General features: G+C 49.9%; 1 protein-coding gene across 5 annotated transcripts in view; it reads right to left on the reverse strand.

The window, feature by feature from the left end:
• The window catches only part of EPS15L1 (epidermal growth factor receptor pathway substrate 15 like 1), a 99,053-nt gene that overhangs the window by 62,079 nt on the left and 10,392 nt on the right, over positions 1–26,582 (reverse strand). For all 5 annotated transcript variants that reach the window (XM_047097643.1, XM_047097640.1, XM_047097644.1 and 2 more), the window contains exons 2-8: positions 11,363–11,404; positions 11,074–11,163; positions 10,555–10,602; positions 8,196–8,291; positions 7,492–7,554; positions 4,300–4,425; positions 78–137 (exon numbers count right to left, since the gene is read on the reverse strand). In XM_047097643.1, coding sequence (XP_046953599.1) covers positions 78–137; positions 4,300–4,425; positions 7,492–7,554; positions 8,196–8,291; positions 10,555–10,602; positions 11,074–11,163; positions 11,363–11,404 — 525 coding nt within the window. The remainder of the gene's footprint in view (positions 1–77; positions 138–4,299; positions 4,426–7,491; positions 7,555–8,195; positions 8,292–10,554; positions 10,603–11,073; positions 11,164–11,362; positions 11,405–26,582) is intronic.

Consider the following 26,582-nt stretch of genomic DNA (forward strand, 5'->3'; position numbering starts at 1 on the left):
ACGAATCCAGAAACCCCACATGAGCTGTGTTTCCTTCCTCAGCAGAGTAGGAAAAGAGAGTCACAGCAGGGGCCTACCACAGCAAACTCATCTCTGTCCAGGTGCCCATCCTTGTCGATGTCACTGAGGTCCCAGACCTGCAAGGGAAAGAGAGCAAGGCTTACTAGGGAGGTGGGCGGGGGGGGGGGGGGGGGGGGGGCACCGAGGCTCCCTGGGGAAGGAAGCATGTCTGCCAGAACTCAGATTCCATGTGCTCGGTGCACACCGGGGTTCAGACGAAGCACTCAAGACGCGTTGGACAACCCCTCAGCAGGTTCTCTGCAAAACCATCAGCTGGTGAAGTACCATCAATTCCAAGATCCCTCCATTGTATTGTGCTCACTTTCTCTAACAAGTGATTGTAATTACAACCATGTCCACCTTGCTTTTCTCTTTATCGTCTCACAAGGAATTCTTAGATAGGAAACACGGCTTGGTTTCGGCACAGGTGCTGCTCCGAACACAAGCCCCCCCCCACCCCCATTCATGGTGTGCTTGGCCATGGGCACGCGTTCGAGGTCTGTGGGGTCTCGTCTCCTCTCCCATTGGTGGATGGTGAGGCAGGTGACACAGAGCACGCTTGCACCCTCAAGATGAGGCAGGTACAGGTTCCTATACCGGGTCAAAGGCCATGTGCCAGACTGTCTAAACCACAATCAAAGCACTAGCTTCCTGACCCAAGTCAGCATCACCAGAACCAGCAGGCCTGCCTGACTCGGCAACACTGGGCGGGGCGCCAGTACCCAGAGCGAAGCGGACACCTGGGGTCCGAACGTGGTCCTTCACATGCCGGGACCTCCTCAATCAGGAGCGACATCAGCCCAGGGACAGTTCTCATGTGCAGGCCCTCCTCCCCAGCCCTGCTGCTGTCCTTGACTTGGGCCCCTCCAGTCGTCCACAGAGGCCACAGCCTCCAGTTGGCCTCTTTGCCTCTAATCCTTTCCCCAGGGTTACCACAGGAACTGTCCTAGAATGCACTCTGAGCCTGCCCCTTTGCCTGGCACATGGACCCCATCCCCCCTCCCGTGCCCTACACAGGTCCCTGTACCACAGCCCAGCTTCCAGGGACTCCACCTTGACCTCTAGGGACCCCAAACTGTTCACAGTCCCTTCAAGCATGTGGACGCCCTTTCGGAGGCATTCTGCATCAGGCCGAGTGCTGTATGCCTCTGGTTTCAAATAAGGAAGAGTAACTTTTCCAAGCAGATGGCACTTGCTCAGGGAACCAGGACCAGGATGAGAACTCCTGGCTCCATAGCCTCTCTCTGTCCAGGAGCCCCTCCACCTCAGCACCACAGACATTCGAGACCGCGTCACTCTCTGTGGTGGGGCTGACCCGGGCACGGCACGGAGTTGAGCAGCATCCTCGGCCTCCACCCACCGGAGGCCAGCAACACCGGACCCAGGTGGGACAACCAGAACTGTCTCCAAACATTGCTCAGCATTCCCTGGGGGAGGAATTGCCTGGTAAGAACACCAGCCCTCCCGAGCATGTCTCTGCTCATGCTGCCACGCACCCCTTCTCGTCCCATCGCTGGCAACCCATCTCTTTACTCTAGAGAACACAACCCACAAGTGCCTACTCTAGGAAGCCTTCCCTGCCTGCCCCATACCCCTCTGCCCTGGCAGATCAGGCATCTCCCCTCTGCCACTGTCCTCAGTGGGCAGAATCACAATTACCAGGGAAGCACTGGGTAGTAGGGGCTTTACCAGGGAAGAGTGAGGGACCTGGGGACCACCTAGGACCTCATTCCCATCTCCACGAGACCCTGAGGGGCTTACTGGCCACTCTGAAGGCCCCCATTTCCTCATCTGGAAAATGAAAGTGACGCCAACCGTAACAGGGTGGTTGCAAGTACTAAAGGACTTCATTCGTGCAAAGTGTTCCAGTGGGGCTTGGCACGTATTAAGCCCTCGGTAAAGAAATATTAGGATCTCAACCACTAATTATTTTGGATCTTAACTACTATTTGTTTATTCGACCTTCTGGACTGTACCTAATTTCATCCCCATCTTCCCAGTGCTCAGCACGAGGGCTGGCCCAGGGCAGATTCCAAAACTTCCTGAATGCCTGCATGGATGGTTGGTGCACGGGTGCACAGGTAAATGAACGTATGCATAGGCGCATGGATGCACAAGTATACTGACGCATTCATCATGGACAGCTGGGCGCGCAGATAAATGGGTGCGTGAATACGGATGCACACACAGGTGCACAGTTATGAATGTGTGTGTGCACGGATACGGATGCACTCGTGCACAGGTGGGCGGGTGAACGGATGTGGATGCATGAGTACATGGATGAACGGGTGCACATAAGGCTGGTGTGTGAAGAAAAGGAGGGAAGGAGAGAGTAGCAGATGAGAAGTGACCCCTGTGTCACAAGAGCTGGAGCCAGGGCAGAAGACTGCAGAACGCGCCCTTCCTAGCCAAGCTCCCCTTCTAACGAAGCACGTTCCACCTCTGTCAAGTCTGTCTTGTTCGTGACTTGGCTCTACAACATGATTATATCCATCATCGGGTACTTTGCAAGGACTGCCAAGTAAAGGCACACAGAGTGCAGGAACGGGTCACCCCATCCCGCTGCAATTAAAACTCAGGCCTTGGAAAAACTATAGGTGATCAGCCAGGGTCCCCATCACAGAGCTCCACCGACACCATGCCACGGCCAAGAGCGAACAAAAGGATTTGAGAGATTCCCCTTTCTTAATTTTTTTTTTTAATAAACTTTAGTGTATTTACTTAGTGAGAGAAAAAATGGGAAGGAGCAGAGAGAAGGGGAGAGAGGATTCCAAGCAGGCTCCACACTGTCAGTGCAGAACCTGATGCGGGGCTCAAACTCACAAACCCTGAGACCATGACCTGAGCCGAAATCCGGAGTCGGATGCTCAAACAACTGAGCCACCCAGGCGCCCCTCAGTGGCCTTCTTTCAAAGCAAACTGTTAAGGTGGGCTCTACCTGGGTCCTACTAAGCGGGCCAGTGTCCAAAAAAGTCATAATCAAACAGAAACATTATTAGGTGAATCCAAGTGGACAGGAATTTGCACCTTTCCCAGAGGTTCTACCAAACGTCATGAGCTAGACCCACAGGTGTGGCCTAAGGTAGCAGGGACCATGCTCAGTCCCCTGCTGGGCCCGTGACTGCCACATCGTCACAATCCAGTCCAGACAGATGACATCCCTCCCATCTCAATCCAGAGCAGGGGACTCAGTACAGCCTTGTGGAACTGGGCTTTGTGCAGAGCAAACACACAGTGCCATGATGCAAACCTCACTGGAGGGAAAGCAATCCGGAACAGAAAGCTGTACCTAAAAAATTTGTATTTAGGGGTGCCTCAGTGGCTCAGTCGGTTGAGAGTCCGACTTCAGCTCAGGTCATGATCTCACAGTTTGTGAGTTCGAGCCCTGTGTCGGGCTCTGTGCTGACAGCTCAGAGCCTGGAGCCTGCTTCAGATTCTGTGTTTCCCTCTCTCTGCCCCTCCCCCATTTGTACTCTGTCTCTCTCTGTCTCTCAAAAATAAGTAAAAACAAAAAAAAATTTTTTTTAATTGTATTTAATAGAAACAAAGCTGAGGATTTTTTGTTTTTTTTTTTTAAGCGAATGTATAAATTTTCTCTAAGCTTGCAGCAGAATTTAAAGTAACTTCACCTGGGAACCTGGATGGCTTAGTCAGTTAGGCATCTGACTTTGGCTCAGGTCATGATCTCACAGTTCATGAGTTCGAATCCTGCATCAGGTGAGCTCATGGTCCCGCTTCAGGCAAATAAGAACCCCACTTTGGGTGAGCCCCACTTCTCTCTCTGTCCCTCACTCACTTGCGTCCTCTCTCAAAAACATAATAATCTGCATCTTAAGTTCTTAAGCAGAAAAAAAGTAATTCTAAATAGACAAGAATTATAGATGGACACTCCCACACTTCTCCCCAGAAGCACACAGAGACAGGGAGATCCCGGGCCTGGGTTCAAATCTCACCCCTGCCCACCTCTGGGCCCTGGGCAGTGAGATCACTTCTGAGGCTGCCTCCCCACGTGTGCAATGGGCCCACACCAGCATCTTGTCCCAGGCTGCAGAGCATCTGTGAGCCACATCCATGAAGCCCTAAGCCAGCGTGACTGTAACAAATTCTCCATCCACATCGGCTCTTGCAAAGCCCCCTGATGGTGCACGGCCATGCGTAGAGCCTCCAATGTGTACATGGGGAGCAAGTGCGGGGCCTACGGAATTCAGCAGCACTGCAGGGTGTGAGAGAACCACTTACCCGGCCCAGGACATCAAGAGGCAGCTTTGAGTTCATGAGGACCGGCTTGACTTTGTCTCCAGAGAGCAAACCATTGATGGGTAAGAGGCTTTCAAAAATTCCATCAAATTTGGCCTTTTCTTCCACCTAGTTGGAAAGAAAGTGTGCCTGTGTGAGAATCCAAGATGAGCTCTGACCCGCAGCTGGATGAACACGGGCAAGGACCCACCACTGGCCTCGCCAAAAAGCACAGGACAGCCTCACGGCAGTTCAGAGCGAACTTCTGCCCGGTGGCCAAGGTCAATAGGGGGACAGGGCCTGGCCTGGGGCCTCACTCTCCACCACAGGGGCTGCCTGGAAGACAAGGACCACCACTCCCTCCCTCCCAGGAGCGTACTAGGACAAAATAGATGAAGGTCTGAATGGCTGTTCCTTCTTTAGGACAAACGATGAAAACTGGGCATCAACCTACAGAACTAAAAGAGCTCAAGAACCAAATATAAAAATAAACCAAAGACTTAAGGGGGCTCCTGGGTGGCTCAGTTGGTTGAGTGTCCCAACTTCGGCTCAGGTCATGATCTCACAGCTCATGGGGTCGAGCCCCGTGTTGGGCTCTGTGCTGACAGCTCAGAGCCTAGAGCCTGCTTCGGATTCTGTGTCTCTTCTCTCTCTGCCCCTCCTCCACTTGTGCTCGCTGTCTCTCTCTCTCTCTCTCTCAAAAATAAATAAACATTAAAAAAAAAAAAAGACTTAAGCAACCAATGACCAAAATCAACTTTAAGCAGAGGAAATCCTCTCACAGTAAAGAAAACAATTCTAAAAGCTGCTCCTGAACAGAGAGGTGTGAGGAGGACTGAAGGCACAGAGTGGAAGCTACTGAGTCCAGTCAAACATGAACTGTGGGTCACACATCCAAGGGCCATCGGTGAGGCGGGTCCAGGCAGGGCCCTGAAACCTGCCCTCCTCCAGAAATAAAGCCCACAGCCACTGGCCCCGGGGGACTGCATAACCCTCAGCACCCACTCCGTGAACAAGCCGGAGCTGCTGCTGGGTGCACTAACAAAACACCCTCAAGGGGCGCCTGGGTGGCTCTGTCGGTTAAGCATCTGACTTCAGCTCAGGTCATGATCTTGTGGTTCATGGGTTCAAGCCCCGCACCGGGTTCGGCAATGTCAGCATTGAGCCCGCTTTGGATCCTCTGTCTCCCTCTCTCTCTGCCCCTCCCCTGCTTGCTCACCTTGGCTCTCAAAAGAAAAGACCCCCCAACAAGAAGAACGGACAACTAAAATGTGGTGCACCCACACAACGAACTATTATTCAGCCTCAAAAACAAAAGGAGATTCTGACACAGGCTACAATGCAGATGAACCTTGAGGGCATCATGATGATGGACAGAAGCCAGCACACAAAGGGCAGGGGCTGTATCATCCCACTTATGCAAGGTCCCTAGAGGAGTCACACGCCCAGAGACAGGAAGCAGATGGCAAGCTCCAGGGGCCGGGGCAGGGAGAGGGGGTTAGTGTTCATGGGGACAGAGTTTTAGTTTGGAGCAATGAGAAAGTTCTAGAGATGGACGGGGCGGAATGGATGGACAACAACGTGAATGAACCTAACACTAGGGAACTATACTCTTAAAAATGGTCAAGATGGTAACCTTTATGTCACGTACGTTTTGCCACAACTCAAAAGCAAAAAAGAAAACAGAAAGTAGGGCACAAGCCGATTCTATAGGCACAAGGCCCTCGAGGCACTGAGGTGAGCGCCCCGTGTCGGCCCCGAGGGTCTGGAGCGCTGCTTTGAGCAGCCCCGTGCTCTCCCAACAGAAAAGAACACGTGTCACCTCAGGCTGGTCTGTCAATGTTTCTCTGACTGAAACTTGAAAACAGTCTGCCCCCATCACAGCACCACTCCTTCCCAGCCTGCCGCGCGAGGCCTCGCAGCCTCCTCAGGCACCAGCCCGGCTCCTGGGTCTCCCGAGGCCCCACACAGCCCTGCCAGAAAGGGATCGGAACAGTTCCAGGAACAGGATCTCTCAGGCATTGTTTTCCATAACAAAGCAGCTCGTTTTCAAAGTAGGTGCCTTGCAACTGGACTACGAAGAAGGAAATCCTTTGGTACTGTGACCGCTGCCAGCAAAGAGCTCCCCAGCTCACGGGGGTGACTTCGCAATCCCTTGGTCACTTGAGGCCTCCTCCTGCCCTGTCCCTGCACCAATCTCCCCCTGCCCAAACTCTTCCAAGGAGGGGACAGAAAAACTGTATAAAAAACAGGACAGAGGGGCGCCTGGGTGGCGCAGTCGGTTAAGCGTCCGCCTTCAGCCAGGTCACGATCTCGCGGTCTGTGAGTTCGAGCCCCGCGTCAGGCTCTGGGCTGATGGCTCGGAGCCTGTTTCCGATTCTGTGTCTCCCTCTCTCTCTGCCCCTCCCCCGTTCATGCTCTGTCTCTCTCTGTCCCAAAAATAAATAAACGTTGAAAAAAAAAAAAATTTAAAAAAAAAAAAAAAAAACAGGACAGAGGTACTTGAGGCGGGGACGGGGCGGGGGGGGGAGGTGTCTTGATTTTATAGCAACACTGTTATTAATGTCAGTATTTAAGCCAAATAAAAGCGAGGAAATGTGACAGTCCCCTCACCATGAGTGGGGAGTGAGGAGGTCTCGGTACGTGGAGGACCGTCTCCGTGCCCCACATGCTTTTCCTTTAGGACTAATTCTGTGCCTATTAGAAGGCACCTCTCGTGTCTTCCTCTGCTGCTTCTAGAAAGACGTGGGACGTGGAGACGGTCCCCGTACACTGAGAGAAGATTTTCAAAGAGCAATGAGAGCATGAGAGAGGAAAGAATAACACGTGAACTTGCTAGAAAGAAGAGCGACAGCTGCAAAGACGTCTTGGAGGTCTTCATGCTTGCCAAGTTCTCACAATTGCCTCTTCTATCCTGACGAACCAACCCAGGCAGCAAAAGCCACAGAATATGGCCTAGAAACACAAAATGTGACTGCAAAATCTTAAGAACCCGTTGCCGGAAACTCAGCTAACTGCTTTAGCAGGGCAATGCCCAAAAAGGTCACGGGCATTTCAAGAGATTTTCATCTGCAAAAGTGTTTTGGCCAAATTCTGTGGCAAATAATCATCCCATGCAATGTTTTGAACATCGTAAATGGCTCAAACGACCGCACATGAAGGACGGCCGAAGGGCGCTGACCGGGGCTCACTTACCCTCACAGCCCAATGGGCCTCTGCGGACGGCGGCGTGACCATCAACGGGCTGCTGGTGTCGTGCTGTAAAGGGAGAGAAACGATCACTGGTGGCTGGCCCAGAATTAAACTACGGAGGATGTGTTAAGGGAAAGGATACACATTTCAAAGTGCTTTCAAAATGAGGAAAGACCTCAAAAAGTTAAACGCAGAATTACTGTATGTCCCAGCAACTCCACTCTGAGGTGCAGACCCGAGAGCTGAAAAGAGGTGTGCAAATGCTGGAACATGAATATTTATGTCCACCAACAGATGAATAAATTAACAAAACGGGCTAGACCATACAATGCAACCTGGTTCAGCCATGAAAAGGAACAAAGTGTAACACCCGCTACAACACAGAAGAACCCTGAAAGAAGTGAGATCACTGGACAGAACAGGTAAATCCACAGAGACAGAAAGATTAATGGCCACCAGGGGCCAGGGGAGAGGGAACCGGTGAGTGATTACTTTGTGGGAAAGGGCTTCCTTTCAGGGTGATGGAAACATTCTGGAACTAGAGAGAGGTGCTGGCTGTACAACACTGTGAATGTACTAAATGTCACCAAGTTGTTCGCTTTAAAACGGTAAATTTTACGTTATATGAATTTCGCCTTGATTAGAAAGAGAGAGAGAGAAAACATGGATGGACAGATGATATTAGAAGAGCATGAACGTGAACTTACGAATTTAGGTGGTGGCATGTTCAAAGTCAGATTGCTCAAGGTAACTTCGTGGCCGCTCTGTGCACAGGCCACTAGTCTCAGTGCAACATAGAAACCCTGCAAATCCAAGAAAGGGGAAGGTGTGAACACCACTCAGCTGGCAATGACAGGGGGTGAGCTGTCTGCAGCCGTGGGCTTCAAGAGAGAAGGATTTCACGTCACTCCAACACTGAAGACTGAACGTGTAAAACTCAAGAGTGTTGAGCCGAACTGGTCTCACCCTGGGAGCACTGTTGAAATGAATATAGCAGGGGCACCTGGGTGGCTCAGTCGGTTGAGCGGCAGACTTCAGCTCAGGTCACAATTTTGTGGTTCATGGGTTCGGGCCCCACGTCAGGCTCTGTGCCAACAGCTCAGAGCCTGGAGCCTGCTTCAGATTCTGTGCCTCCCTCTCTCTCTGCCCCTCCCCACTTTTTGTGCTCTGTCTCTGTCTCTCAGAAATAAATAAACGTTAAAAACAAAATTAAAAATAAATGAATGAGGGGCGCCTGGGTGGCTCAGTCGGTTGGGTGTCCGACTTCGGCTCAGGTCATGATCTCGTGGTTGACGAGTTCGAGCCCTGCGTCGGGCTCTGTGCTGACAGCTCAGGGCCTGGAGCCTGGTTCAGATTCCGTGTCTCCCTCTCTGTCTGCCCCTCCCCCGCTCATGCTCTGTCTCTCTCTCTCTCTGTCAAAAATAAATAAACATTAAAAAAATTTTTTTTTAAAAATGAATGAATGAATGTGCCAAAGTGGACTTAGTCCATTACATTCTGAATGCTGCAAAATTTCCATTAAATATAGTTTTATACCTTTATTGTTTTTCAAGTAAGCTCTATGATTGACGTGGGGCCTGAACTCACAACCCCAAGATCAAGCAAGAGTCGCATGCCCTCCATATACTGAGCCACCCAGGTGCCCCTCAAATACATGTATTTTAAGCAATAATGAGCTCCCAACATTTAGGAAAATGCTAGATTAGATAAGTAGCAGACCTGGGTTTAAGATTACAAATAAACAATGACTCAAATACATGTTGATTTTTTAAAAATGGTTTGAAATAGACACAGTTGTTTGGGAATTAACACTCGAGATGCACTGTGATCCCATTGGCCTCGCTGAACATAGCATCTCCCACTCATCCCCCTGTGGCCTGAAATGGACTCACCTCCCACGCAGGGTCAAAGGATCTGAACTAGGCCGTCAGGGGCCTTAACTCCTCCTCACCCTCCTAACCCCAGAACCAGCCATGTTACTGGCTTAGGGAACTCAACGCAGCATAATCGCCTAATTTTAATTGATCGGATAGCCTAAGAACATGAACTGTCTTAAAAGCTCTAAACACCATATGGTCTTTCAAACTTCTTCAAAGAGATAAACACTAGCTCAGCCTTTCTCGGACTGATGTCCACAGAACACCCGAGGAGAGCATACGGAAAAGGGGACGTAAAAAAAGTTTATGGAAACTGCATTAGACAAAGCTAACGGGTTTCTTGTCCACAAGGATCCTCAGAATCTTTTAACGTGCAGATGTACAGTATGAATCTCAAGAAAGGGAGGAAAAGCTGATGGTGCCTTCCCAATGGATCGGCTCATGGACAGCGGGACACCAGGAAAGACATCCCTTGGGATACAGTTTTGGGAAAGACTGGACTAAATTAAAATAGGATCATTTAAAATCGTTTGTTAAGTACTGTAAATTTCCATTTATAGAACATTCTCAGAATGACAAAATTATGACGGAGAAGGAATGAGTGGTGGCCACGGATCAGGGTGTGATTACTGTGGGGCAACACGAGAGAGATTCTTCTGGGGGGCAGGCAGTTCTGTATCCTGACTATGGTGGTGATTACGTGAGTCTACGCAGGTGATAAAGTTACACAGAACTATGCGCATCAGAAAAAAGCCCAAAAAGTGGTCAGCCCTGAGTAAGGCCTCTAGTTCAGTATTGAGCGTCATGCCTTGGTGACGTAAGCAGCTCTCCCAGCAGGGAGCTGAGGAAGGATATACCGGAACTTCCTGAACTATTTTTGCAACTTCCCTGAGTCTTAAGATATTTCAAAATATCTTAAATATATCAAAATATCTTTGAAAACATTTGCATCACTTGTGAGCACACAAAATCTTAAAAGACACGCTAACCATGAGAAGACAGCTTCAAGTGTTCAAAAGACCTTTATTTCAAAATGAAACCTTCCCATTTTAACGGTCTGAAAGCCACACTCATTACGTCTAGTAACGCTTGTCAGCAGTGATAACAAGGAAGGAAGTGCAGGGGTGACCCAGCCTGTGGGGGCCCTGGCCCGAGCCCCTCCACTTGCTCTGTGTATACGTGTAAATACCTGTTTGTCCAAGAACCCTTTACCTTCTGGGTCGGCCAAGTCCCATATCTGTGGAAACACAAAGATGTTCATGAATGCAACTGCCCATCGCTGCCTGTTTACTCACAGGGCAGGAGCGCCCAGCGCCGCAGCACGTGGACCTTACGGGTAGGCCAGAGTGGCTACTCCCGGGCTGTGGGTGGGGAGGCAAATTTGGAACGGGTGAATCACCGGCGCCCCTCACCCCCCCACCCACGGGCACACAGCTGGCCGGTGGCAGGGCCTGGAGAACACTCAGGTCCACTCGGCTCCAAAGCCAGAATCAATCCACCAGCTGTCAGGGTCCGCAAAGCACTCAGGCCTCCCGTCCGCTCCCCGAGTGACAAGTGGGCTAACCCACCAGTTACAGCCTGAGAGGCCCGCCGTGGCCAGCCCACTCCCCAGGAGGCACATCCCCTTGGAAGAGGGGTCTGGCCTTCACCTGCCGGGGGAATCCCGAGGGCGGCCTCAGGAGAGAAGTCACTACTGGTCTTCACGTACCTTCCCGAGGATAATGTCTGAGAGCCCGGACTTCTTCAGAAAAAGTGCAGCTTCACTCGCCCCAACGCGCCCTGTGTATGCCGGGTCTACCTGGAATGGGGGCGCGACTGGTGAGACGAGGCTGCAGTAACCAGAACGGCAGACAAAGCAGCACACGGCCCACTGGCTACTGGCCGATAACGTGGAGGACAGAGAGGGACTCGAGGCCATGCCGGGCTTCCATTCAGGACTGTGCCTACTGAGACACGCCCTCGCTAATTCGATCCCCAAAGACACCCGTGAAACTTACCTGCTTGTAATAAGATTCGTATAAGGGATTTCCAGTGGGAATCTGTAAACGAAACCACAGACACTGGTCAGAAGTGGGCACGTCCTGCCTTCAAAAAAAAGTGCCATCCCCTCAAACAAAGTGTCACTGCTAAAATGTAAATAGTGAAAATCAAAACGTACGCACTTTAAACATCCTCTCCACACAGACCGCAGCTTGTTTTTAGACACAGATCTCATACTTACCCAGTTTGGGAAGCGGAAACGCTACCACTCTTTCACAAGTTCTAATTCCTAACCAACAACTTGGCACTCAGGAAGCAGCAGCAGCTGAACTGACTTCCACTCACCAAAGGAGGGGATTTCACTGTATCCAGGGGCTCAGAGGATCCTCTGAGACTGTTCTCTGGTTCCGGAATCAGAACAGGAGTTTCTGCATATCATCACGTGTCACCAGACACGCAAGCTTCAGACTGGTTTCCCCGCCCCAGACCTGGTCTCCACCCATCCCGTCCTCCACCAGCCAAGAGATGCACACTGACTGGCCCCCACTGGGAGACAGCTGGCCAGTGGCCACTCCTACTGTGGCAGGCAGGAAGTACGAAGTCCTCAGCTCAGCACAGAAGACATTCCACATTCCAGCCATCAGTTCCCAAGACGTCACTATTTAGAGAAGGTAACCACCCAGTCGACAGTCATGTGGCTCCCCGATGTGGCTCACTGAGGCCACGTCTGGATCTGGCCTGGTGGACGGCCAAGCCCTCGCACTTTGCACCGCGCGTCCGTGGCCTCTCTTCCCGACCCCGGCGAGCCATCCCCCAGGGGAGGTGTCAGCCAGGGAAGAAATTAGGCAGCCACTAAAATGTCAGCTCCAGGGGCACCCGCATGGCTCCGTCAGTTAAGCGTCCGACTTCAGCTCAGGTCATGATCTCTGCAGTCCATGGGTCCGAATTCGGCATCAAGCTCTGTGCTGACAGCTTAGAGCCTGGAGCCTGTTCCAGATTCTGTGTGTGTGTGTGTGTGTGTGTGTGTGTGTGTGTCTCCACCTCTCTGTGCACCTCCCCCGCTCGCATTCTCTTTCTCTCAAAAAGTAAACATTAAAAACCATTACAAATAATGCCGAGATTACAGTCAGCTCCTCTAGAGGATCCCAACACCTCTGAGTGTATGAAGAGGTGAAAGTACAGAGAACACCACCAAGACAGGATGGAAATAGAAGGAAAAGAGCATGAAGGTCTGAAGGGGAAGAGAGGAAAGTCAAAACAGAAAGAAAGGGAGAAATCCTAAAAAAACAGGGAAAACCAAACGCAGACCAATGTAAAAAGGAAGGCTGGGGAGGAGGAGCCATGGCTTGAGAAAGAAAAGGAGACAACACCAGCGAGAAGGATCAAGAGGTAAGCACATGGGGGGCTCCTGGGTGGCTCAGTCGGTTAAGTGTTCGACTTCAGCCCAGGTCACGATCTCATGGTTCGTGGGTTCGAGCCCCGCGTCGGGCTCTCTGCTGACAGCTCAGAGCCTGGAACCTGCTTCAGATTCTGTGTCTCCCTCTCTCTCTGCCCCTCCCCTGCTCATGCTCTGTCTCTCTCTGTATCAAAAATAAATAAAAACATTAAAAAAAAAAAAGAGGTAAGCACATGGCCTCAGCCACTCCCCGGCTGGCTGCTTCCTCCTGCCTGGTGCACTTGCCCCACCCTGTCACTGGGGGAGTCTGTCACCCTCAGCTCCCAGGGGCCTTAGAGGGCAGTGCCCGCCATCACACCCCATGTGACCTCCTGGGTTTAAACCTCTGGCGTCCTTCCAAAGCACATCACATCTCCTCAGAGGAGGTAAGGCCAGCAGAGGAAGCGAAGTCAGGCAGGCTGTTTGTCAAGGGGACAGTGGCCGGGTCCTGACAACACATCCCGTGCCGGTGGTTCACGGGAAGGGAATGCGCAGGCCCCAGGGACCTCCACCTTGATGGCAAAGATCCCCTTCCCACCAATAATCAGAGAGTCTGAAATGCATTGCCAGTGGGATTTTTTTTTTTTTTAAGATCTCACGGCAGGCAAGAAAGAAGTTTCCAAGCTGCTATAATTCCAGGACAAAAGTTATGGTATTGGGGGCATACAGAGTCAACAACTGCCTCAAACTTCCCAAATGCTTCTGTGCTACTGGATCCACAATCAAGAAAAACAAGACCCTGAAAAGCCTCTGCAGCACCAGACCCAAAGCTCCAACCGTCTGTGCTAAGGGCTCATCCCCCAGGCATTCTATGGCCAGGTTTTAATCCCACATGATCCACAGGTGATGGAAAAACCACTGGAGAAGCCTCGACTATTCCTCTCTTTGGAAGTCGATTTAGTGAAGCTGGGACAAAGACCGCAATTAGAGGTTTTGATCTGATTACTCACACTTCAGCTACTGCAAAAGCCGAAGGGGAGAAAGAAGGGACACCACCAGATCTAATTGGTACTTGCTCTCACCACACTGCCTCAGCCCGGGGACAGGTGGAGTCAGGTCTGCAAGCTGCCTGATGCGCCCCTGAAGACACCTGCTGCTAGCCAACAACATGAACCTCCCGAAGACAGGCAGTCTATGTGGCCAGCTCCTGGGCAAGACCTCCGTCACAACCAGCTCGCAGCATCACAACTAGCAGGCGCAGGCAGCGGCTCCCAGAGGGAGTGTTGCAGCTGCTGGGGCAGGGCGCGCTGAGAGTGGACACCTGCACTGTTTGCTTTTGTTTGACCCCAGACAAAGCCTGGGGCACACACAGAAAGGGGGGACGGGGCTTTCAGTGTAAGAGGCTGCGGAGAGCTGGGCGAGGTCTTAGAAAATGGAAGTAGGACAGAGCCGGCCTGGGACGGCAATCTCCTTCACCAACTCACTCTGCTAAGGGGCCAGCTTCAACTTACAGTGACTGAATCATTGATGAGGTTCAGTCAAAAGTTTGATTTTGACCTTTCAGTTGCTTGTCGTATCTTAAAATACACAGAGATAACATGAAAAGTTCCTGTGGCCTCTTTGCTCTCTCCTCCAGCCTAGATGCACTTTACAAGCGGGGATGGCAGGGAGGGGAGCATAGCAAGGAGTTCACACCCTTCTGTGGGGTGGGCTTTAAAACACCACAGTTCATGTGAGCACATGCAGTTTTAAGGCTGGGGAAACGCAGCTCGAGATGAAGGAAGGACACAGCAGAACCACTTTGGAGGGGAAATCTTCTGAAGATCGGGGTTCCAGCCACTCCTAAACCTCCCAGGATTGAATTCACCCAGTTCGGATCGCCACTTTTGTCCACAGGCAGGACCCTTCCTAAATCCTTATGCCTGGAACCAGGAGAATTCCCACTCTTCCAGGAAAGGATGTGCTCTCGTGCAAAACAAAGCAAACAATCGCCAGTCTTGCTCATTTCAAAATGGCATTCTTTAAAGGAAACTAGTTTTTGTTTTAGGACTTTTAAGGTTTCTTTTTAATTTATTTTTGAGAGAGAGAGAGAGAGCACACAAGCAGAGGAAGGACGGAGAGAGAGAGAGGGGGGGGGGGGGAGAGAGAGAGAGAGTGAGAGAGAGTGAGAGAGAGTGAGAGAGAGTGAGAGAGAGAGAGAGAGAGAGAGAGAGAGAGAGAGAGAGAATCCCAAGCAGGCTCTGCACTGTCAGCATAGAGCCTGACGCAGGGCTTGAACTCACAAACCGTGAGACCATGACCTGAGCCAAAATCAAGAGTCAGATGCTTAGCCAACTGACCACTCAGGTGCCTCTGTTTTGGAACTTTTAAAAAAAGGTTTAATATCTTGCACTAACAAATAGGGGATCACATTTATGAAGCACTCACTGTTTTCCATCCAGTACCTCATTTAATCCTCCAACCACACTACAGCACAGGTATCCAACGTACAGGTGCTAAGACTGAGGTTACCTTGCCCAGGGTCACAGAGCCAATGAGTGACAGAGCCAGAGGAACACCCAGGTCACGTGGCCCTAACCTACTCTGAATGCTGCAAAAATAGCCCAGGCAGCTGGGCACTCGGGCACAGCACAGCCTCCCAAGCATGGTAGCCTGGGAAAATGCAGACTCATGATTATATGACTGTGCATTTTATTCCACTGAAGAGGTCAGACTGCAAGACTCAACTCGAGTACATAAACTGACTTGAAAACCAGTGCAGCCTGTCATTGATTTCCCCAAGAAAGCCAAGACCCCATAATGGCTGTATCTATCTACCCGTCTTTCTTTCTCTTTCTTTGTTTCTTTCTCTCTTCTTTCTTTCCTTCTTTCTTTCTTTCTTTTTTTACTGTCATATATCTTCTTTTTTTAGGTTCCAGTGTAGTTAGCACACGTGTTTTGTTAGTTTCAGGTGTACAATATAGTGATTCAACAGTTCTATATACTACTCAGTGCTCATCAAGATAACTGTACTCTTTAAATTTTTTTAATGTTTATTTCTTTTTGAGCGAGACAGAGCATGAGCAAAGGAGGGGCAGAGAGAGAAGGAGACACAGAATCGGAAGCAGGCTCTAGGCTCTGAGCTGTCAGCACAGAGCCCAACGCAGGGCTTGAACTCATGAGCTGCAGGATCATGACCTGAGCTGAAGTGGGATGCTTAACTGACTGAGCCACCCAAGCGCCCCAAGATAACTGTGTTCTTTACTCCCCATCGCCTGTTTCCCCCATCCCCCAACCTACCTCCCCTCTGATAACCAACTGTTTGTTCTCTATAGTTAAGAGTCTTTTGGGGGGCACCTGGGTGGCTCAGTCTGTTAAGTGTCTGACTCTTGATTTCGGCTCAGGTCATGATGTCACGGTCATGAGACGGAACCCCATGTTGAGTTCCACACTGGGCATGGAGCCTGCTTAAGATTCTCTCCCTCTGCCTCTCTCCTCTGCTCGTACTCGCTCTCTTAAAAAAAAAAAAAAAAAAAAAAATAGGGGCGCCTGGGTGGCGCAGTCGGTTAAGCGTCCGACTTCAGCCAGGTCACGATCTCGCGATCTGTGAGTTCGAGCCCCGCGTCGGGCTCTGGGCTGATGGCTCAGAGCCTGGAGCCTGTTTCCGATTCTGTGTCTCCCTCTCTCTGCCCCTCCCCCGTTCGTGCTCTGTCTCTCGCTGTCCCAAAAATAAATAAACATTGAAAAAAAAAAATTAAAAAAAAAAAAACAAAAAGGTTGGGCATCTGGGTGGCTCAGTCGGTTAAGCCTCCAACTCTTGACTTCGGTTCAGGTCATAATCTCACAGTTCATGAGTTCGAGCCCCACGCTGGGCTCTGCCCTGACGGTGTGGAACCTGCTTGAGATTCTCTCTCTCCCTCTCTGCCCCTCCTCACTTGTGTGAACACTCTCTTTCTCTGAAAATAAATAAATAAAAGTTTAAAAATAAATAATTTAAAAAAAAATTGTTTTAACGTTTATTTATTTTTGAGACAGAGAGAGACAGAGCATGAACGGGGCAGGGTCAGAGAGAGGGAGACACGGAATCTGAAACAGGCTCCAGGCTCTGAGCTGTCAGCACAGAGCCCGACGCGGGGCTTGAACTCACGGACCGCGAGATCATGACCTGAGCCGAAGTCGGCCGCTTAACTGACAGAGCCACCCAGGTGCCCCTAAAAATAAATAATTTAAAAAAAAATTAAAATCTCTTTTGATTTGTCTCTTCTTTCCATTGTTCATTTGTTTTGTTTCTTAAATTTCACATATGAGTGAGATCATATGGTATTTGTCTTTCTCTAGCTGACTTATTTCACTTAGCATAATATACTCTAGCTTCATCCACATCATTGCAAATGGCAAGATTCCATTCTTTCTTATGGCTGAATAACATATGCCACATCTTCTTTATCCATCCATCCATCAATGGACACTTGGGCCCCTCCTTCCATAGTTTGGCTATTGTAAATAATGCTGCAATAAACATAAGGGTGCATATATCCCTTCAAATTAGTGTTTTTGTACTCTTTGGATAGACACCCAGTAGGATAGTTCTATTTTAAATTTTTTGAGGAATTTCCATACTGTTTTCCACAGTGGCTGCACCAGTTTGCATTCCCATCAATAGTGCACAAGGGTCCCCCTTTCTCCACATCTTTGCCAACATTTATTGTCTCTTGGGTTTTTGATTTTAGCCACTCTGACAGATGGGAGGTGATAGCTTGTTATGGTTTTGATCTGTATTTCCCTGATGATGAGTTATTTTGGAAGAACAAATATTGTTAAAACGTCTATACCACCCAAAGCAATCTATAGATTTAAATGCAATCCCTATCAAAATACCAACAGCACTTTTCACAGAACTAGAATAAAAAATCCTAAAATTTCTATGGAACCACAAAAGACCCTGAATAGCCAAAGCAATCTTGAAAAAAGAAAAACAAAGCTGGAGGTGTCATAATTCTAGACTTCAAGTTATATTACAGAACTATACTAATCAAAACAGTATGGTACTGCATAGATAGATCAATGGAAACAGAATAGAAAGCCCAGAAATTAATCTCTGACAAAGCAGGAAAGAATATGCAATGGGAAAAAGACAGTATCTTCACAGAAGGTGCTGGGGAAACTGAACGGCAACATGCAAAAAAATGAAATTAGACCACTTTCTTACACCATACACAAAAAATAAACTAAATGGATTAAGGACCTAAATGTGAGACCTGAAACCATAAAGATCCTAGGAGAGAACACAGGCAGTAATCTCTCCAACACTAGTCGTAGCAACGTCCTTCTAGATAGGCCTCTTGAGGCAAGGGAAACAAAAGCAAAAATAAACTATTGGGACAAGGTCGAAATAAAAGTCCTCTGCATGGCAAAAGAAACAAACTACAAAACTAAAGACAACCTACTAATGGGAGGAAATATTTGCAAATGGCATATCCAATAAAGGGTTAGTATCCAAAATATAAAAAGAACTGATACAACTCAACACCAAAAACAAAAAAAACAAAAAAAAAACAAACAAAAAACCCAAATAATCTAATTAAAAATGGGTGGAAAACATGAACAGACATTTCCCTAAAGACATCCAGATGGCCAAAGCACATGAAAAGATGCTCAATGTCACTCACCATCAGGGAAATGCAAATGGTTGTGTTTTTCAACCCAGTTGCCAAGTTTTGCAGGAATTAGGCATGTAACACTAAGAGACATCCCGTTCTGAGTTTCTACTTGGAAAACCAGAAGCCGATGCAAAAATGCAGCCCAGTACTCACTTAATAATCCTTGCATTTCTGTTTTCCACTTGGCATTAGCTGCCCTCCCTGCTTACAAAGCCATCATCTTGGCTATGTGCACAGTCATATTCTGCAGCTGAGGAAAGTGGGATTTAGCTCAGCAGCATTCAAAAAACATCAGAAAACACTGGGGCATCCCTAATTGCCCAGCAACGACCAGTTCTCTCCAACGGCACCATCGCGGGGGGGGGGGGGTGTCTAAACCCCAGGTAAGGTAAGCATTGCTGACAGAAGGAGAACACTGAGGTGAGAAAGAGCTTTTTATAAGTCACAAGGAAAAAGACATCTTCATTTAAAAATGAGCAAAGTCAAAGACAAAGGTGACTCAGAAAGAAAAGATGTGGCAAAGTTGGGGGAAATGTTCAATTTCGGTATTACAAGAGAGTGACGCGCCAGCGCCTGCTATCAGCTTGGCGGGGTCAGAGAGAGGTTGCTGGGCAGAGCTAGCAAAGAGGGAACAAGCATCTTGGGCCCTGCCGGTGGGAAGATGGCCAAGTGGCTTTTCTGGAGGGTAGTGCCACCCCACACACTCCTGATAGGCAGGTTTTAACTTGATTCCTACCAAATCCCAGCAAGATTTGCTGGTAGATAAAAAGATTATTCTAAAATGTATGGAGACAGGCAAGGGAACCAAAATAGCTAAACAATTCTGAAAAAGAAAAAGAAAGCGGGAGGAACCAGTCTACCTGATTTCAAGACTCACTACGAGGCTGCAGTAATGGAGGCGGCATGGCAGCGATGGAGGGGTAGACACACAGGGCCAGGGAACAGAGCCCAGAGCCCAGAAAGAGACACAGGTGTGCCCAACCAAGAAAGAGGCACAGGTGTGCCCAACCAAGTCCTGACAAAGGTGCAGAGCCATTTAGGAAAAGGAAAGAGGCCTGTTCCACATACGGTGCGGAAGCAACTAGACATCCAGTGGACATCCAATGGAAGAAAAAGAGCCTTGGGGCACCTGGGTGGCTCAGTTGGTTAAGTGTCCAACTCTTGGTTTCACCTCAGGTCATGATCTCACGGTTTTGTGAGTTCGAGCCCTGTGTCGGGCTCTGTGCTGGCACCACAGAGCCTGCTTGGGATTCTCTCTCTCTCTCCCTCTCTCTCTGCCCCTCCCCTACTCGCACTGTTTCTGCCTCTCTCAAAATAAACTTAAAAAACGAAAAGAGAAGGAAAGAAAAAGAAAGGAAAAGAAAAGGAGCCTCAACAGAATCTCACACTAGATTTCTACAAAAATTAACTCCAAATGGATCACAGGCTTAAACGGAAAACTATTAACACTTTTGGGCAAAAACATAGGAGAAAATATTCAGGATCAAGGGCTGGGCAAAGAGTTCTTAGACTTGATACCAACAGCCTGACTCATAAAGGAAAAACTGATAAAGTTGGACCTGATCAAAATTAAAAATGGTTGCTCTGTGAAAGACCCTGGTAAGAGGAGGATAAGCCAAGCCACAGAAATATTTGCAAATCACAGATCTGACAAAGGATTAGTACCCAGCACATATAAAGAGCTCTCAAAATTCAGCAGCAAAAAAGCAAACAATCAAATGAGAACACAGGCACGAGACATTTCACCAAGAGAATGCACAGATGTCAAGTAAGGCCACGAAAAGATGGTCAGAATATGTTGGTCATTAGAGAAAATGCAAAATCAGAACCACTTGCAGATGCCACCACACACCTATCAGAATGGCCGAAAGAACAGTGACCCCAGTGAGCACGCAGAGAAACTGGACCACTTCCACGTTGCCGGTAGGATGGTAAAAAGGTACAGCTACTCTGGAAAACAGTTTAGCAGTTTCTTTGTTTTTAATTAATTTATTTTTTACTTTACTTGGCATATGGTGCAGTAATGATTTCAGGAGTAGAATCCAGTGATTCATCCCCTGTGTGACACCGAGTGAGTGCTCATCCCAACAAGTGTCCTCTCTAATGTCCCTTGCCCATGTAACCCAACCCCCCCCACCCACAACCCCTCCAGCGACCCTCTGTTTGTTCTCTATATTTAAGAGTCTCTTATGTTTTGTCCCCCTCCCTGTTTTTATATTATTTTTGCTTCCCTTCCCTTCTGTTCATCTGTTTTGTATCTTAAATTCCTCATGAGTGAAGTCATGTGATATTTGTCTTTCTCTAATTTTGCTTAGCAAATACCCTCTAGTTCCATCCATGTTGTTGCAAATGGCAAGACTTCATTCTTTTTGGTTGCCGAGTTAATACTCCATTGTATGTATGGAGTGTGTATTAACACACACACACACACACACACACACACACACACACACACACACCACATCTTCTTTACCATTCATCTGTCGATGGACATTTGGAGTTTAGCAGTTTCTTAGAAAGAATTAAACCTGCAACTGTCATGAGACCCAGCAACTGTCCTGGGCATTCATCCAGGGAAATGAAGACTTAGGCTCACATAACACCCTGTACTCACATGTTCAGTGCAGCTTTATTCATCATCGCTCCAAACTGGAAACACACTAGACATCCTTCAATGAGTTAAGCAAACTGTGACCCCCCCCATGGAATACTACCTGCCAATGAAAAATGCCAACAAATGAACTACTGATACACACAACAACCTGGAAAACTCTCTCCAGAGGATTATACTAAGTAAAAAAGGCCAATCTCCAAAGGTTACATGCTACATGATTCCGTTATACAACATTATTAAGATGCTGAAATTATGGAAATGAACAGATCAGTGGTTACCAGGGGTTAAGGAAGTAAGGGGAGTGGCTAAAAAGGACCAAGAGGAGGGATCCTTGTGCGGGATGGAGCCCATCTGCATCTGACCCCAACAATGTCAAAGTCTTGGTTGTGATAGTGTACTACAGATTTGCAAAATGTTACCACTGCAGGAAACTGAGTGAAGGATACACAGGGCCACCCTGCATTATTTTTCCAAACTGCATGTAAATCTACAATTATCCCAAAATAAATTTTTAAAAGAGAGTGAGAGAGACAGGAGGCCTCACAACCAAATAACAAGGTCACCTTTTCAGACAATCAGGGAAATTTGAATAGGGACTGCATATCAGTCGGGTAATACTAAGGAATAATTAAATGTGTAAGGTGTTGGGGCTCCTGGGTGGCTCGGTCAATTAAGCGTCCAACTCTTGATTTTGGCTCAGATCATGATCTCATGGTCATGATCACATCGGGCTCCGTGTGCTTGAGATTCTCTCTCCCTCTCTCTCTGCCCCTCTCCCACTCATCCATGCATGCACTCTCTCCCTCTCCCTCAAAATAAGCTTTAAAAATGAATGAATGAATGAATGAATGAATGAATAAACAAATACATAGATAAAATGGTGTTGATAGGGCACCATGGTCATATAAAGACAAATGGTCTTACTGTTAGAGATGCATATTGAAACGTGATTTCTGAGATTTAAAATAAAAACCTCAGAAATAAAAATGTATATGGCAGAGGAGGTCAAGGGACGGTAGACAAGTGCAGAGAGATTTGAAAAAATGACATTTGTTGTAAACGGGTGGTGAGAAATGGGAGTTCATCACAAACTCTTCCCTCTACTTCGAGTGTGTGTAAAATTTTACAGAAAGACCGACATTTGATATGTTTCTACTTCGGCAAGGATCCTAATGGTACAAGCTGCTTCACGTGTTAAGTATGATGAACAAAGAGTGGCTTTATCACCAGCACTGTCATACTTTTGTCAAAAAGTAAAAACTAGCACTTCTTTAACACACACACACACACACACACACCCTTCCACTACTGCAAGGTCTCCCCTTGGGAGGTCTACCCTGAGGAAGTGATTAACTATGCAGGAGGTGGGGAAAGGCAAGAGGGACGTATCAGTTCACCCTGCTTGAGGGCAAGGACTGCAGGTGACAGCAAAGGTTGAAAACAGGTGAGAAGAATACACCACAAAGCAGTAAAAACAGCAAGGGCAGAGGGGCGCCCGGGTGGCTCCGTAGGTTAAGCGTCCGACTTCGGCTCAGGTCATGATCTCGCAGTTTGTGAGTTCGAGCCCCACGTCGGGCTCTGTGCTGACAGCTCGGAGCCTGGAGCCTGTTTCGGATTCTGTGTCTCCCTCTCTCTCTGCCCCTCCCCTGTTCATGCTCTGTCTCTCTGTCTCAAAAATAAATAAACGTTAAAAAAAAAAAAAAAAACACAGCAAGGGCAGAACCCTTATGCGTGGGCTATGATCATCAGGTATTTGCAAAGGGAGGGTCCAAGCCAGCACACACGGTCACGGCCCGGCTACAAGCGCACAGTGATCATATACGCACACGGACCTGAATGTGGCAGGACGGAAGCCACAGGCTAAGAGATGTGGTTGCCCCCTGTGGCTCTGAGTTTGCCAGCGTTCTACATCAGTGCACCCTGCTTCACTGCTTTTGTGAGTAAGACAGAAAAGGGAAAGAGACATTCAAGGAGAAGAGGGGTCTGAAGCTACGTGATTCTCCCTGGGGACCCTAATGACCGCCATGACGAAAGAAAGACAAGCTGAAGGTGTGTGTACCTGCCATTGGGCACAGGGTACGGCACCTCCACCCCACTGGGAACTCAAGGCCTGCGGTGGGGACGGGAAGCAGGGGGTAAGGGCTGCAGTCCCCAACCACAAGGAGAACCAAAGAGCAAGAGAACCATGCCTGAAAGTTTGGACACACAGTGAAGCATCAAGGCAACCAACACAGCCAGAGGGAGTTCAGGGCCAGGACTACCTGGAGACTCGAGGCGTAAATGCTTCAGCACTGCTGGGAGCCCACTGCTCTTGCCCCATCTACCAGAAATGGAAGCAAAAGAGAAACCGAGGTCACCCGAGGCAACCTTCCCGCCCTGACATGCCACCCTGTGCAGGAGGCAGGACCTACACTGAGTCCCAAAGGTCTCCACCCACACCTCTTGGCCCCGCACTCCCGGCACCAGGGGAAGCAGACCCACACAGAGGTCAACAGTGCCACCAGACAGATGTGGACTCAAGTCCTACCCCACCACTAGTGTGCTGTGCAACCCTGGGGAAGGTGAGCAGCCTCTCTGTGCCTCAGTTCCTTCATCTGGAAAATAAGGATAAGCATTCCCACCACCAGAGACTGACCTGGGGTGAGCTCTCCTCCAGTGCTGGCTGTTTATAGTTCTGTGCTCTCCCTTGTCCTCTCCTTCCACCGTCTCCCATGCGAAAATGTATCCCATCCCCGTAAATGTTCCCTCAGCCCAGTTCTACCTCAAGCTACTGACCGCCCCTTTCCCAGAAGACTTCCTGAAAGAGTGGTCTGCCCTTGGACTTATAAATTCATTCATTCACTCAATCAACAAACCAAAGGTTAAGTTCACACTATGAGGAGGAATCAAGCATACAAAAGGGTGTGAGACACAGCTTTAGGGCTCAAGATGGGGAGACACGCAGGCAAAGTGAGCCCGTGACTGCAGCACAAGGTGCCATGGGACATGAGGGGATGGCGGGATGCACAGCCGAAGCCTCCGGAGCCTGAGCGAGGGGTCAGCGATGGGCAAGGTGGGCTCTAGGACAGAGGGGGCCGCCAGGGACCTGGGCTCATTCAGCACGGTTTCAGCCAGCCACAAGAGTGGACACAGTGAGGTAACAGGGTGTGTGCCTGCCCTGCTGAAAAGCCCGGAACGTGATCCCCAAGGCGACCTGAGCAGATGTGCACACGAGCCAGTGAACTAAATATGCACTTAGCTACGCAGAGTGGGTGACAGGGGAGCACCCACAGGAAGCAACCAGGGAGAGACTTGGGCAGGCCTCCAGGATGATGAGGCCAAGGAATGCAGCCACTCACGGCACACAAACACAGACAACATGAGCCATTCACCTTCACACGTTTCTCTGGGATGTCCCTATGGGCCATCGAGGTGGAAACCTCTGCCATTCCTACAGAATGCCTCGTGGAGCTCCTAGTCTGGAGGGGAATGTCATTACACGCGACAACACACACTGAGGGCCATTAAGGGCTGGGAGGAAAAGACGGTGACAGCAGGGGCACTCGGCAGCCCAGACACGCACCTGCGAGGGCAGGAAGACCGGCCCTGCCCCAGCTGAGCCTGCCCGAAGGGATGCAAGGCAACAAGCAGGCCAAGGACACCAGCAACACAGACAGAAGGAGGCACCACTGGCGGGAAAACACCAAGGGAGGAGGGTCCTGAGGGGACTGGGGGACGGGCATGTGGGGAGCAGTAGGAGGGTTGAGTGCAGCCACAGAGGGCAGGTGGATGGCCCTGGAAAGGGTCAGGCAATGAGAGCCCCCAGGACCTTGCCTGGGCAGCCGAGGTGGAGCAGGGAGCAGATTCGAGCTCATTCTCCCCAAAGTGCTGTTTAAGATGAAAAGTGGCCCCGGCCTCCCCAGAGCCCTCCCTGGATATGGCTCCTCCTAGCATCACAGAGAACAGCCCCCATCCGTTCTGTCCTTCCTTCCTCTGTATGGTGGAGCAGTCCCTGAACAGACTCACGGGGGCGACAGCTCAGCAGTAAGGGCCCCCACACAGCAGAGCACCTACCACCTTCCTCGAGAATGCCCACTTCCCACAAGGCTCCCAGCTTTCCCCAAGGGGCCCTGAATCTTCCCGAAATTCCTTTCCTAGATCAGACACCCTGGGCCATCTTCTGAGCCCTGGTCCGATATTTGGCCATCCTCCAAGAGAGCCCACTGCCCGGGACTCAGGGCTCCCCAAGGCGGATGGGGTCAGCAGCTCTCCATGCCCCTCCCCTCCACTCTGCGGATGGCATCATCAGCTTCCTGGCACCACTGCTCTTCTGTGGAGCCTGGGGGTCCTCTAGGCACCAGGCACCGAGTAGGCTCCAGATTCCACAGATTCCACGGAGGAGCGGAGCATCACGGTCTGATCAGGGAACAAACACAGAAGAGAAAACATGCTGGCAGGAGCAGGGAGAGGAATTACACACGGTCGCTCCTCGGCTCGGAAAAGACCCTCTGTGGTTGGCAAAGAGTGTGAGTTGGCAAAGTGGGTTCCAAGCCTCTGCCGAGTTCTCGAGGTGCCCCACAGCCATCTCCTGCCCCCACCCCCCAGCTAGCTGCACTACTCCCCCCCCCCACACACGCACACATCCACCCGGACGCTCACACACACTCACTCAGAGGCCCTTGCACACAACCGCGGGCACACAGCCCTCAATCCCGGCTTTCCTTCCTGCTCTGGCAGAAGCTCTGCTACTGTGTGCCTCCCGCTCCTGGTCTCCCCCCAAATCATTCCCTATGCCTGGGGGCAGGGGGGCCGAGCCTGCTGAAGGCCAGTTACCTCCCAGCCCCACAAATGACCCCCCGCTTTAAAAAGCCTCCCGGGGCGCCTGGGTGGCGCAGTCGGTTAGGCGTCCGACTTCAGCCAGGTCACGATCTCGCGGTCCGTGAGTTCGAGCCCCGCGTCGGGCTCTGGGCTGATGGCTCGGAGCCTGGAGCCTGTTTCCGATTCTGTGTCTCCCTCTCTCTCTGCCCCTCGCCCATTCATGCTCTGTCTCTCTCTGTCCCAAAAATAAATAAACAAACGTTGAAAAAAAAAAAAAAAGCCTCCCAAAGTCCCCCCCAAATGAAATGAGTCCCTCCCTCCCTCCCTCCCCCACACTCCCATAAGCCCTGAACTTACAAATGAGACATTTCTTAAACGTCCAATTTTTGTCAAGGCCTCCCTCCTACATTTTCAATTCGGTGGAGCTGGGGGGGGGGGGGGAGGTGGAGGTCTCACATTTATTCTACCTCTTGCCATGCCAGCGGGGTAAGCAGGCCTTCCTTAAACGTCTGTTTACAGATCGTTTGTTCACAGATGGAGCCTCAGGAGGGAGAGGGTGGGATGGGTGCAGCAAGAGCGATGCTCGGGTAGAGACACAGCTCCACCACTCAGCAGCAGAGCGGGGCCTCAGTTTCCACTTCCATAAAATGGGAACGATACAGTGCCTGCCCTGAGGATCGCTTTCAGCATCAAGGCAAAGCGCACTCCACAAGTGGGAGGTGCTGCTGTACCCATCAGCGCCCTTGTTACAGCCACCGAGTCAGAGGAGCAGCCTTTCTTTACAGAGAACCGGTGGCGGGTGGGAAGGGAAG

The sequence above is a fragment of the Lynx rufus genome, unplaced genomic scaffold (assembly GCF_022079265.1).
Source record: "Lynx rufus isolate CCGP_SWC_20201006 ecotype Redwood Valley unplaced genomic scaffold, mLynRuf1.p SCAF_4, whole genome shotgun sequence".
NCBI classification, from domain to species: Eukaryota; Metazoa; Chordata; class Mammalia; order Carnivora; family Felidae; genus Lynx; species Lynx rufus.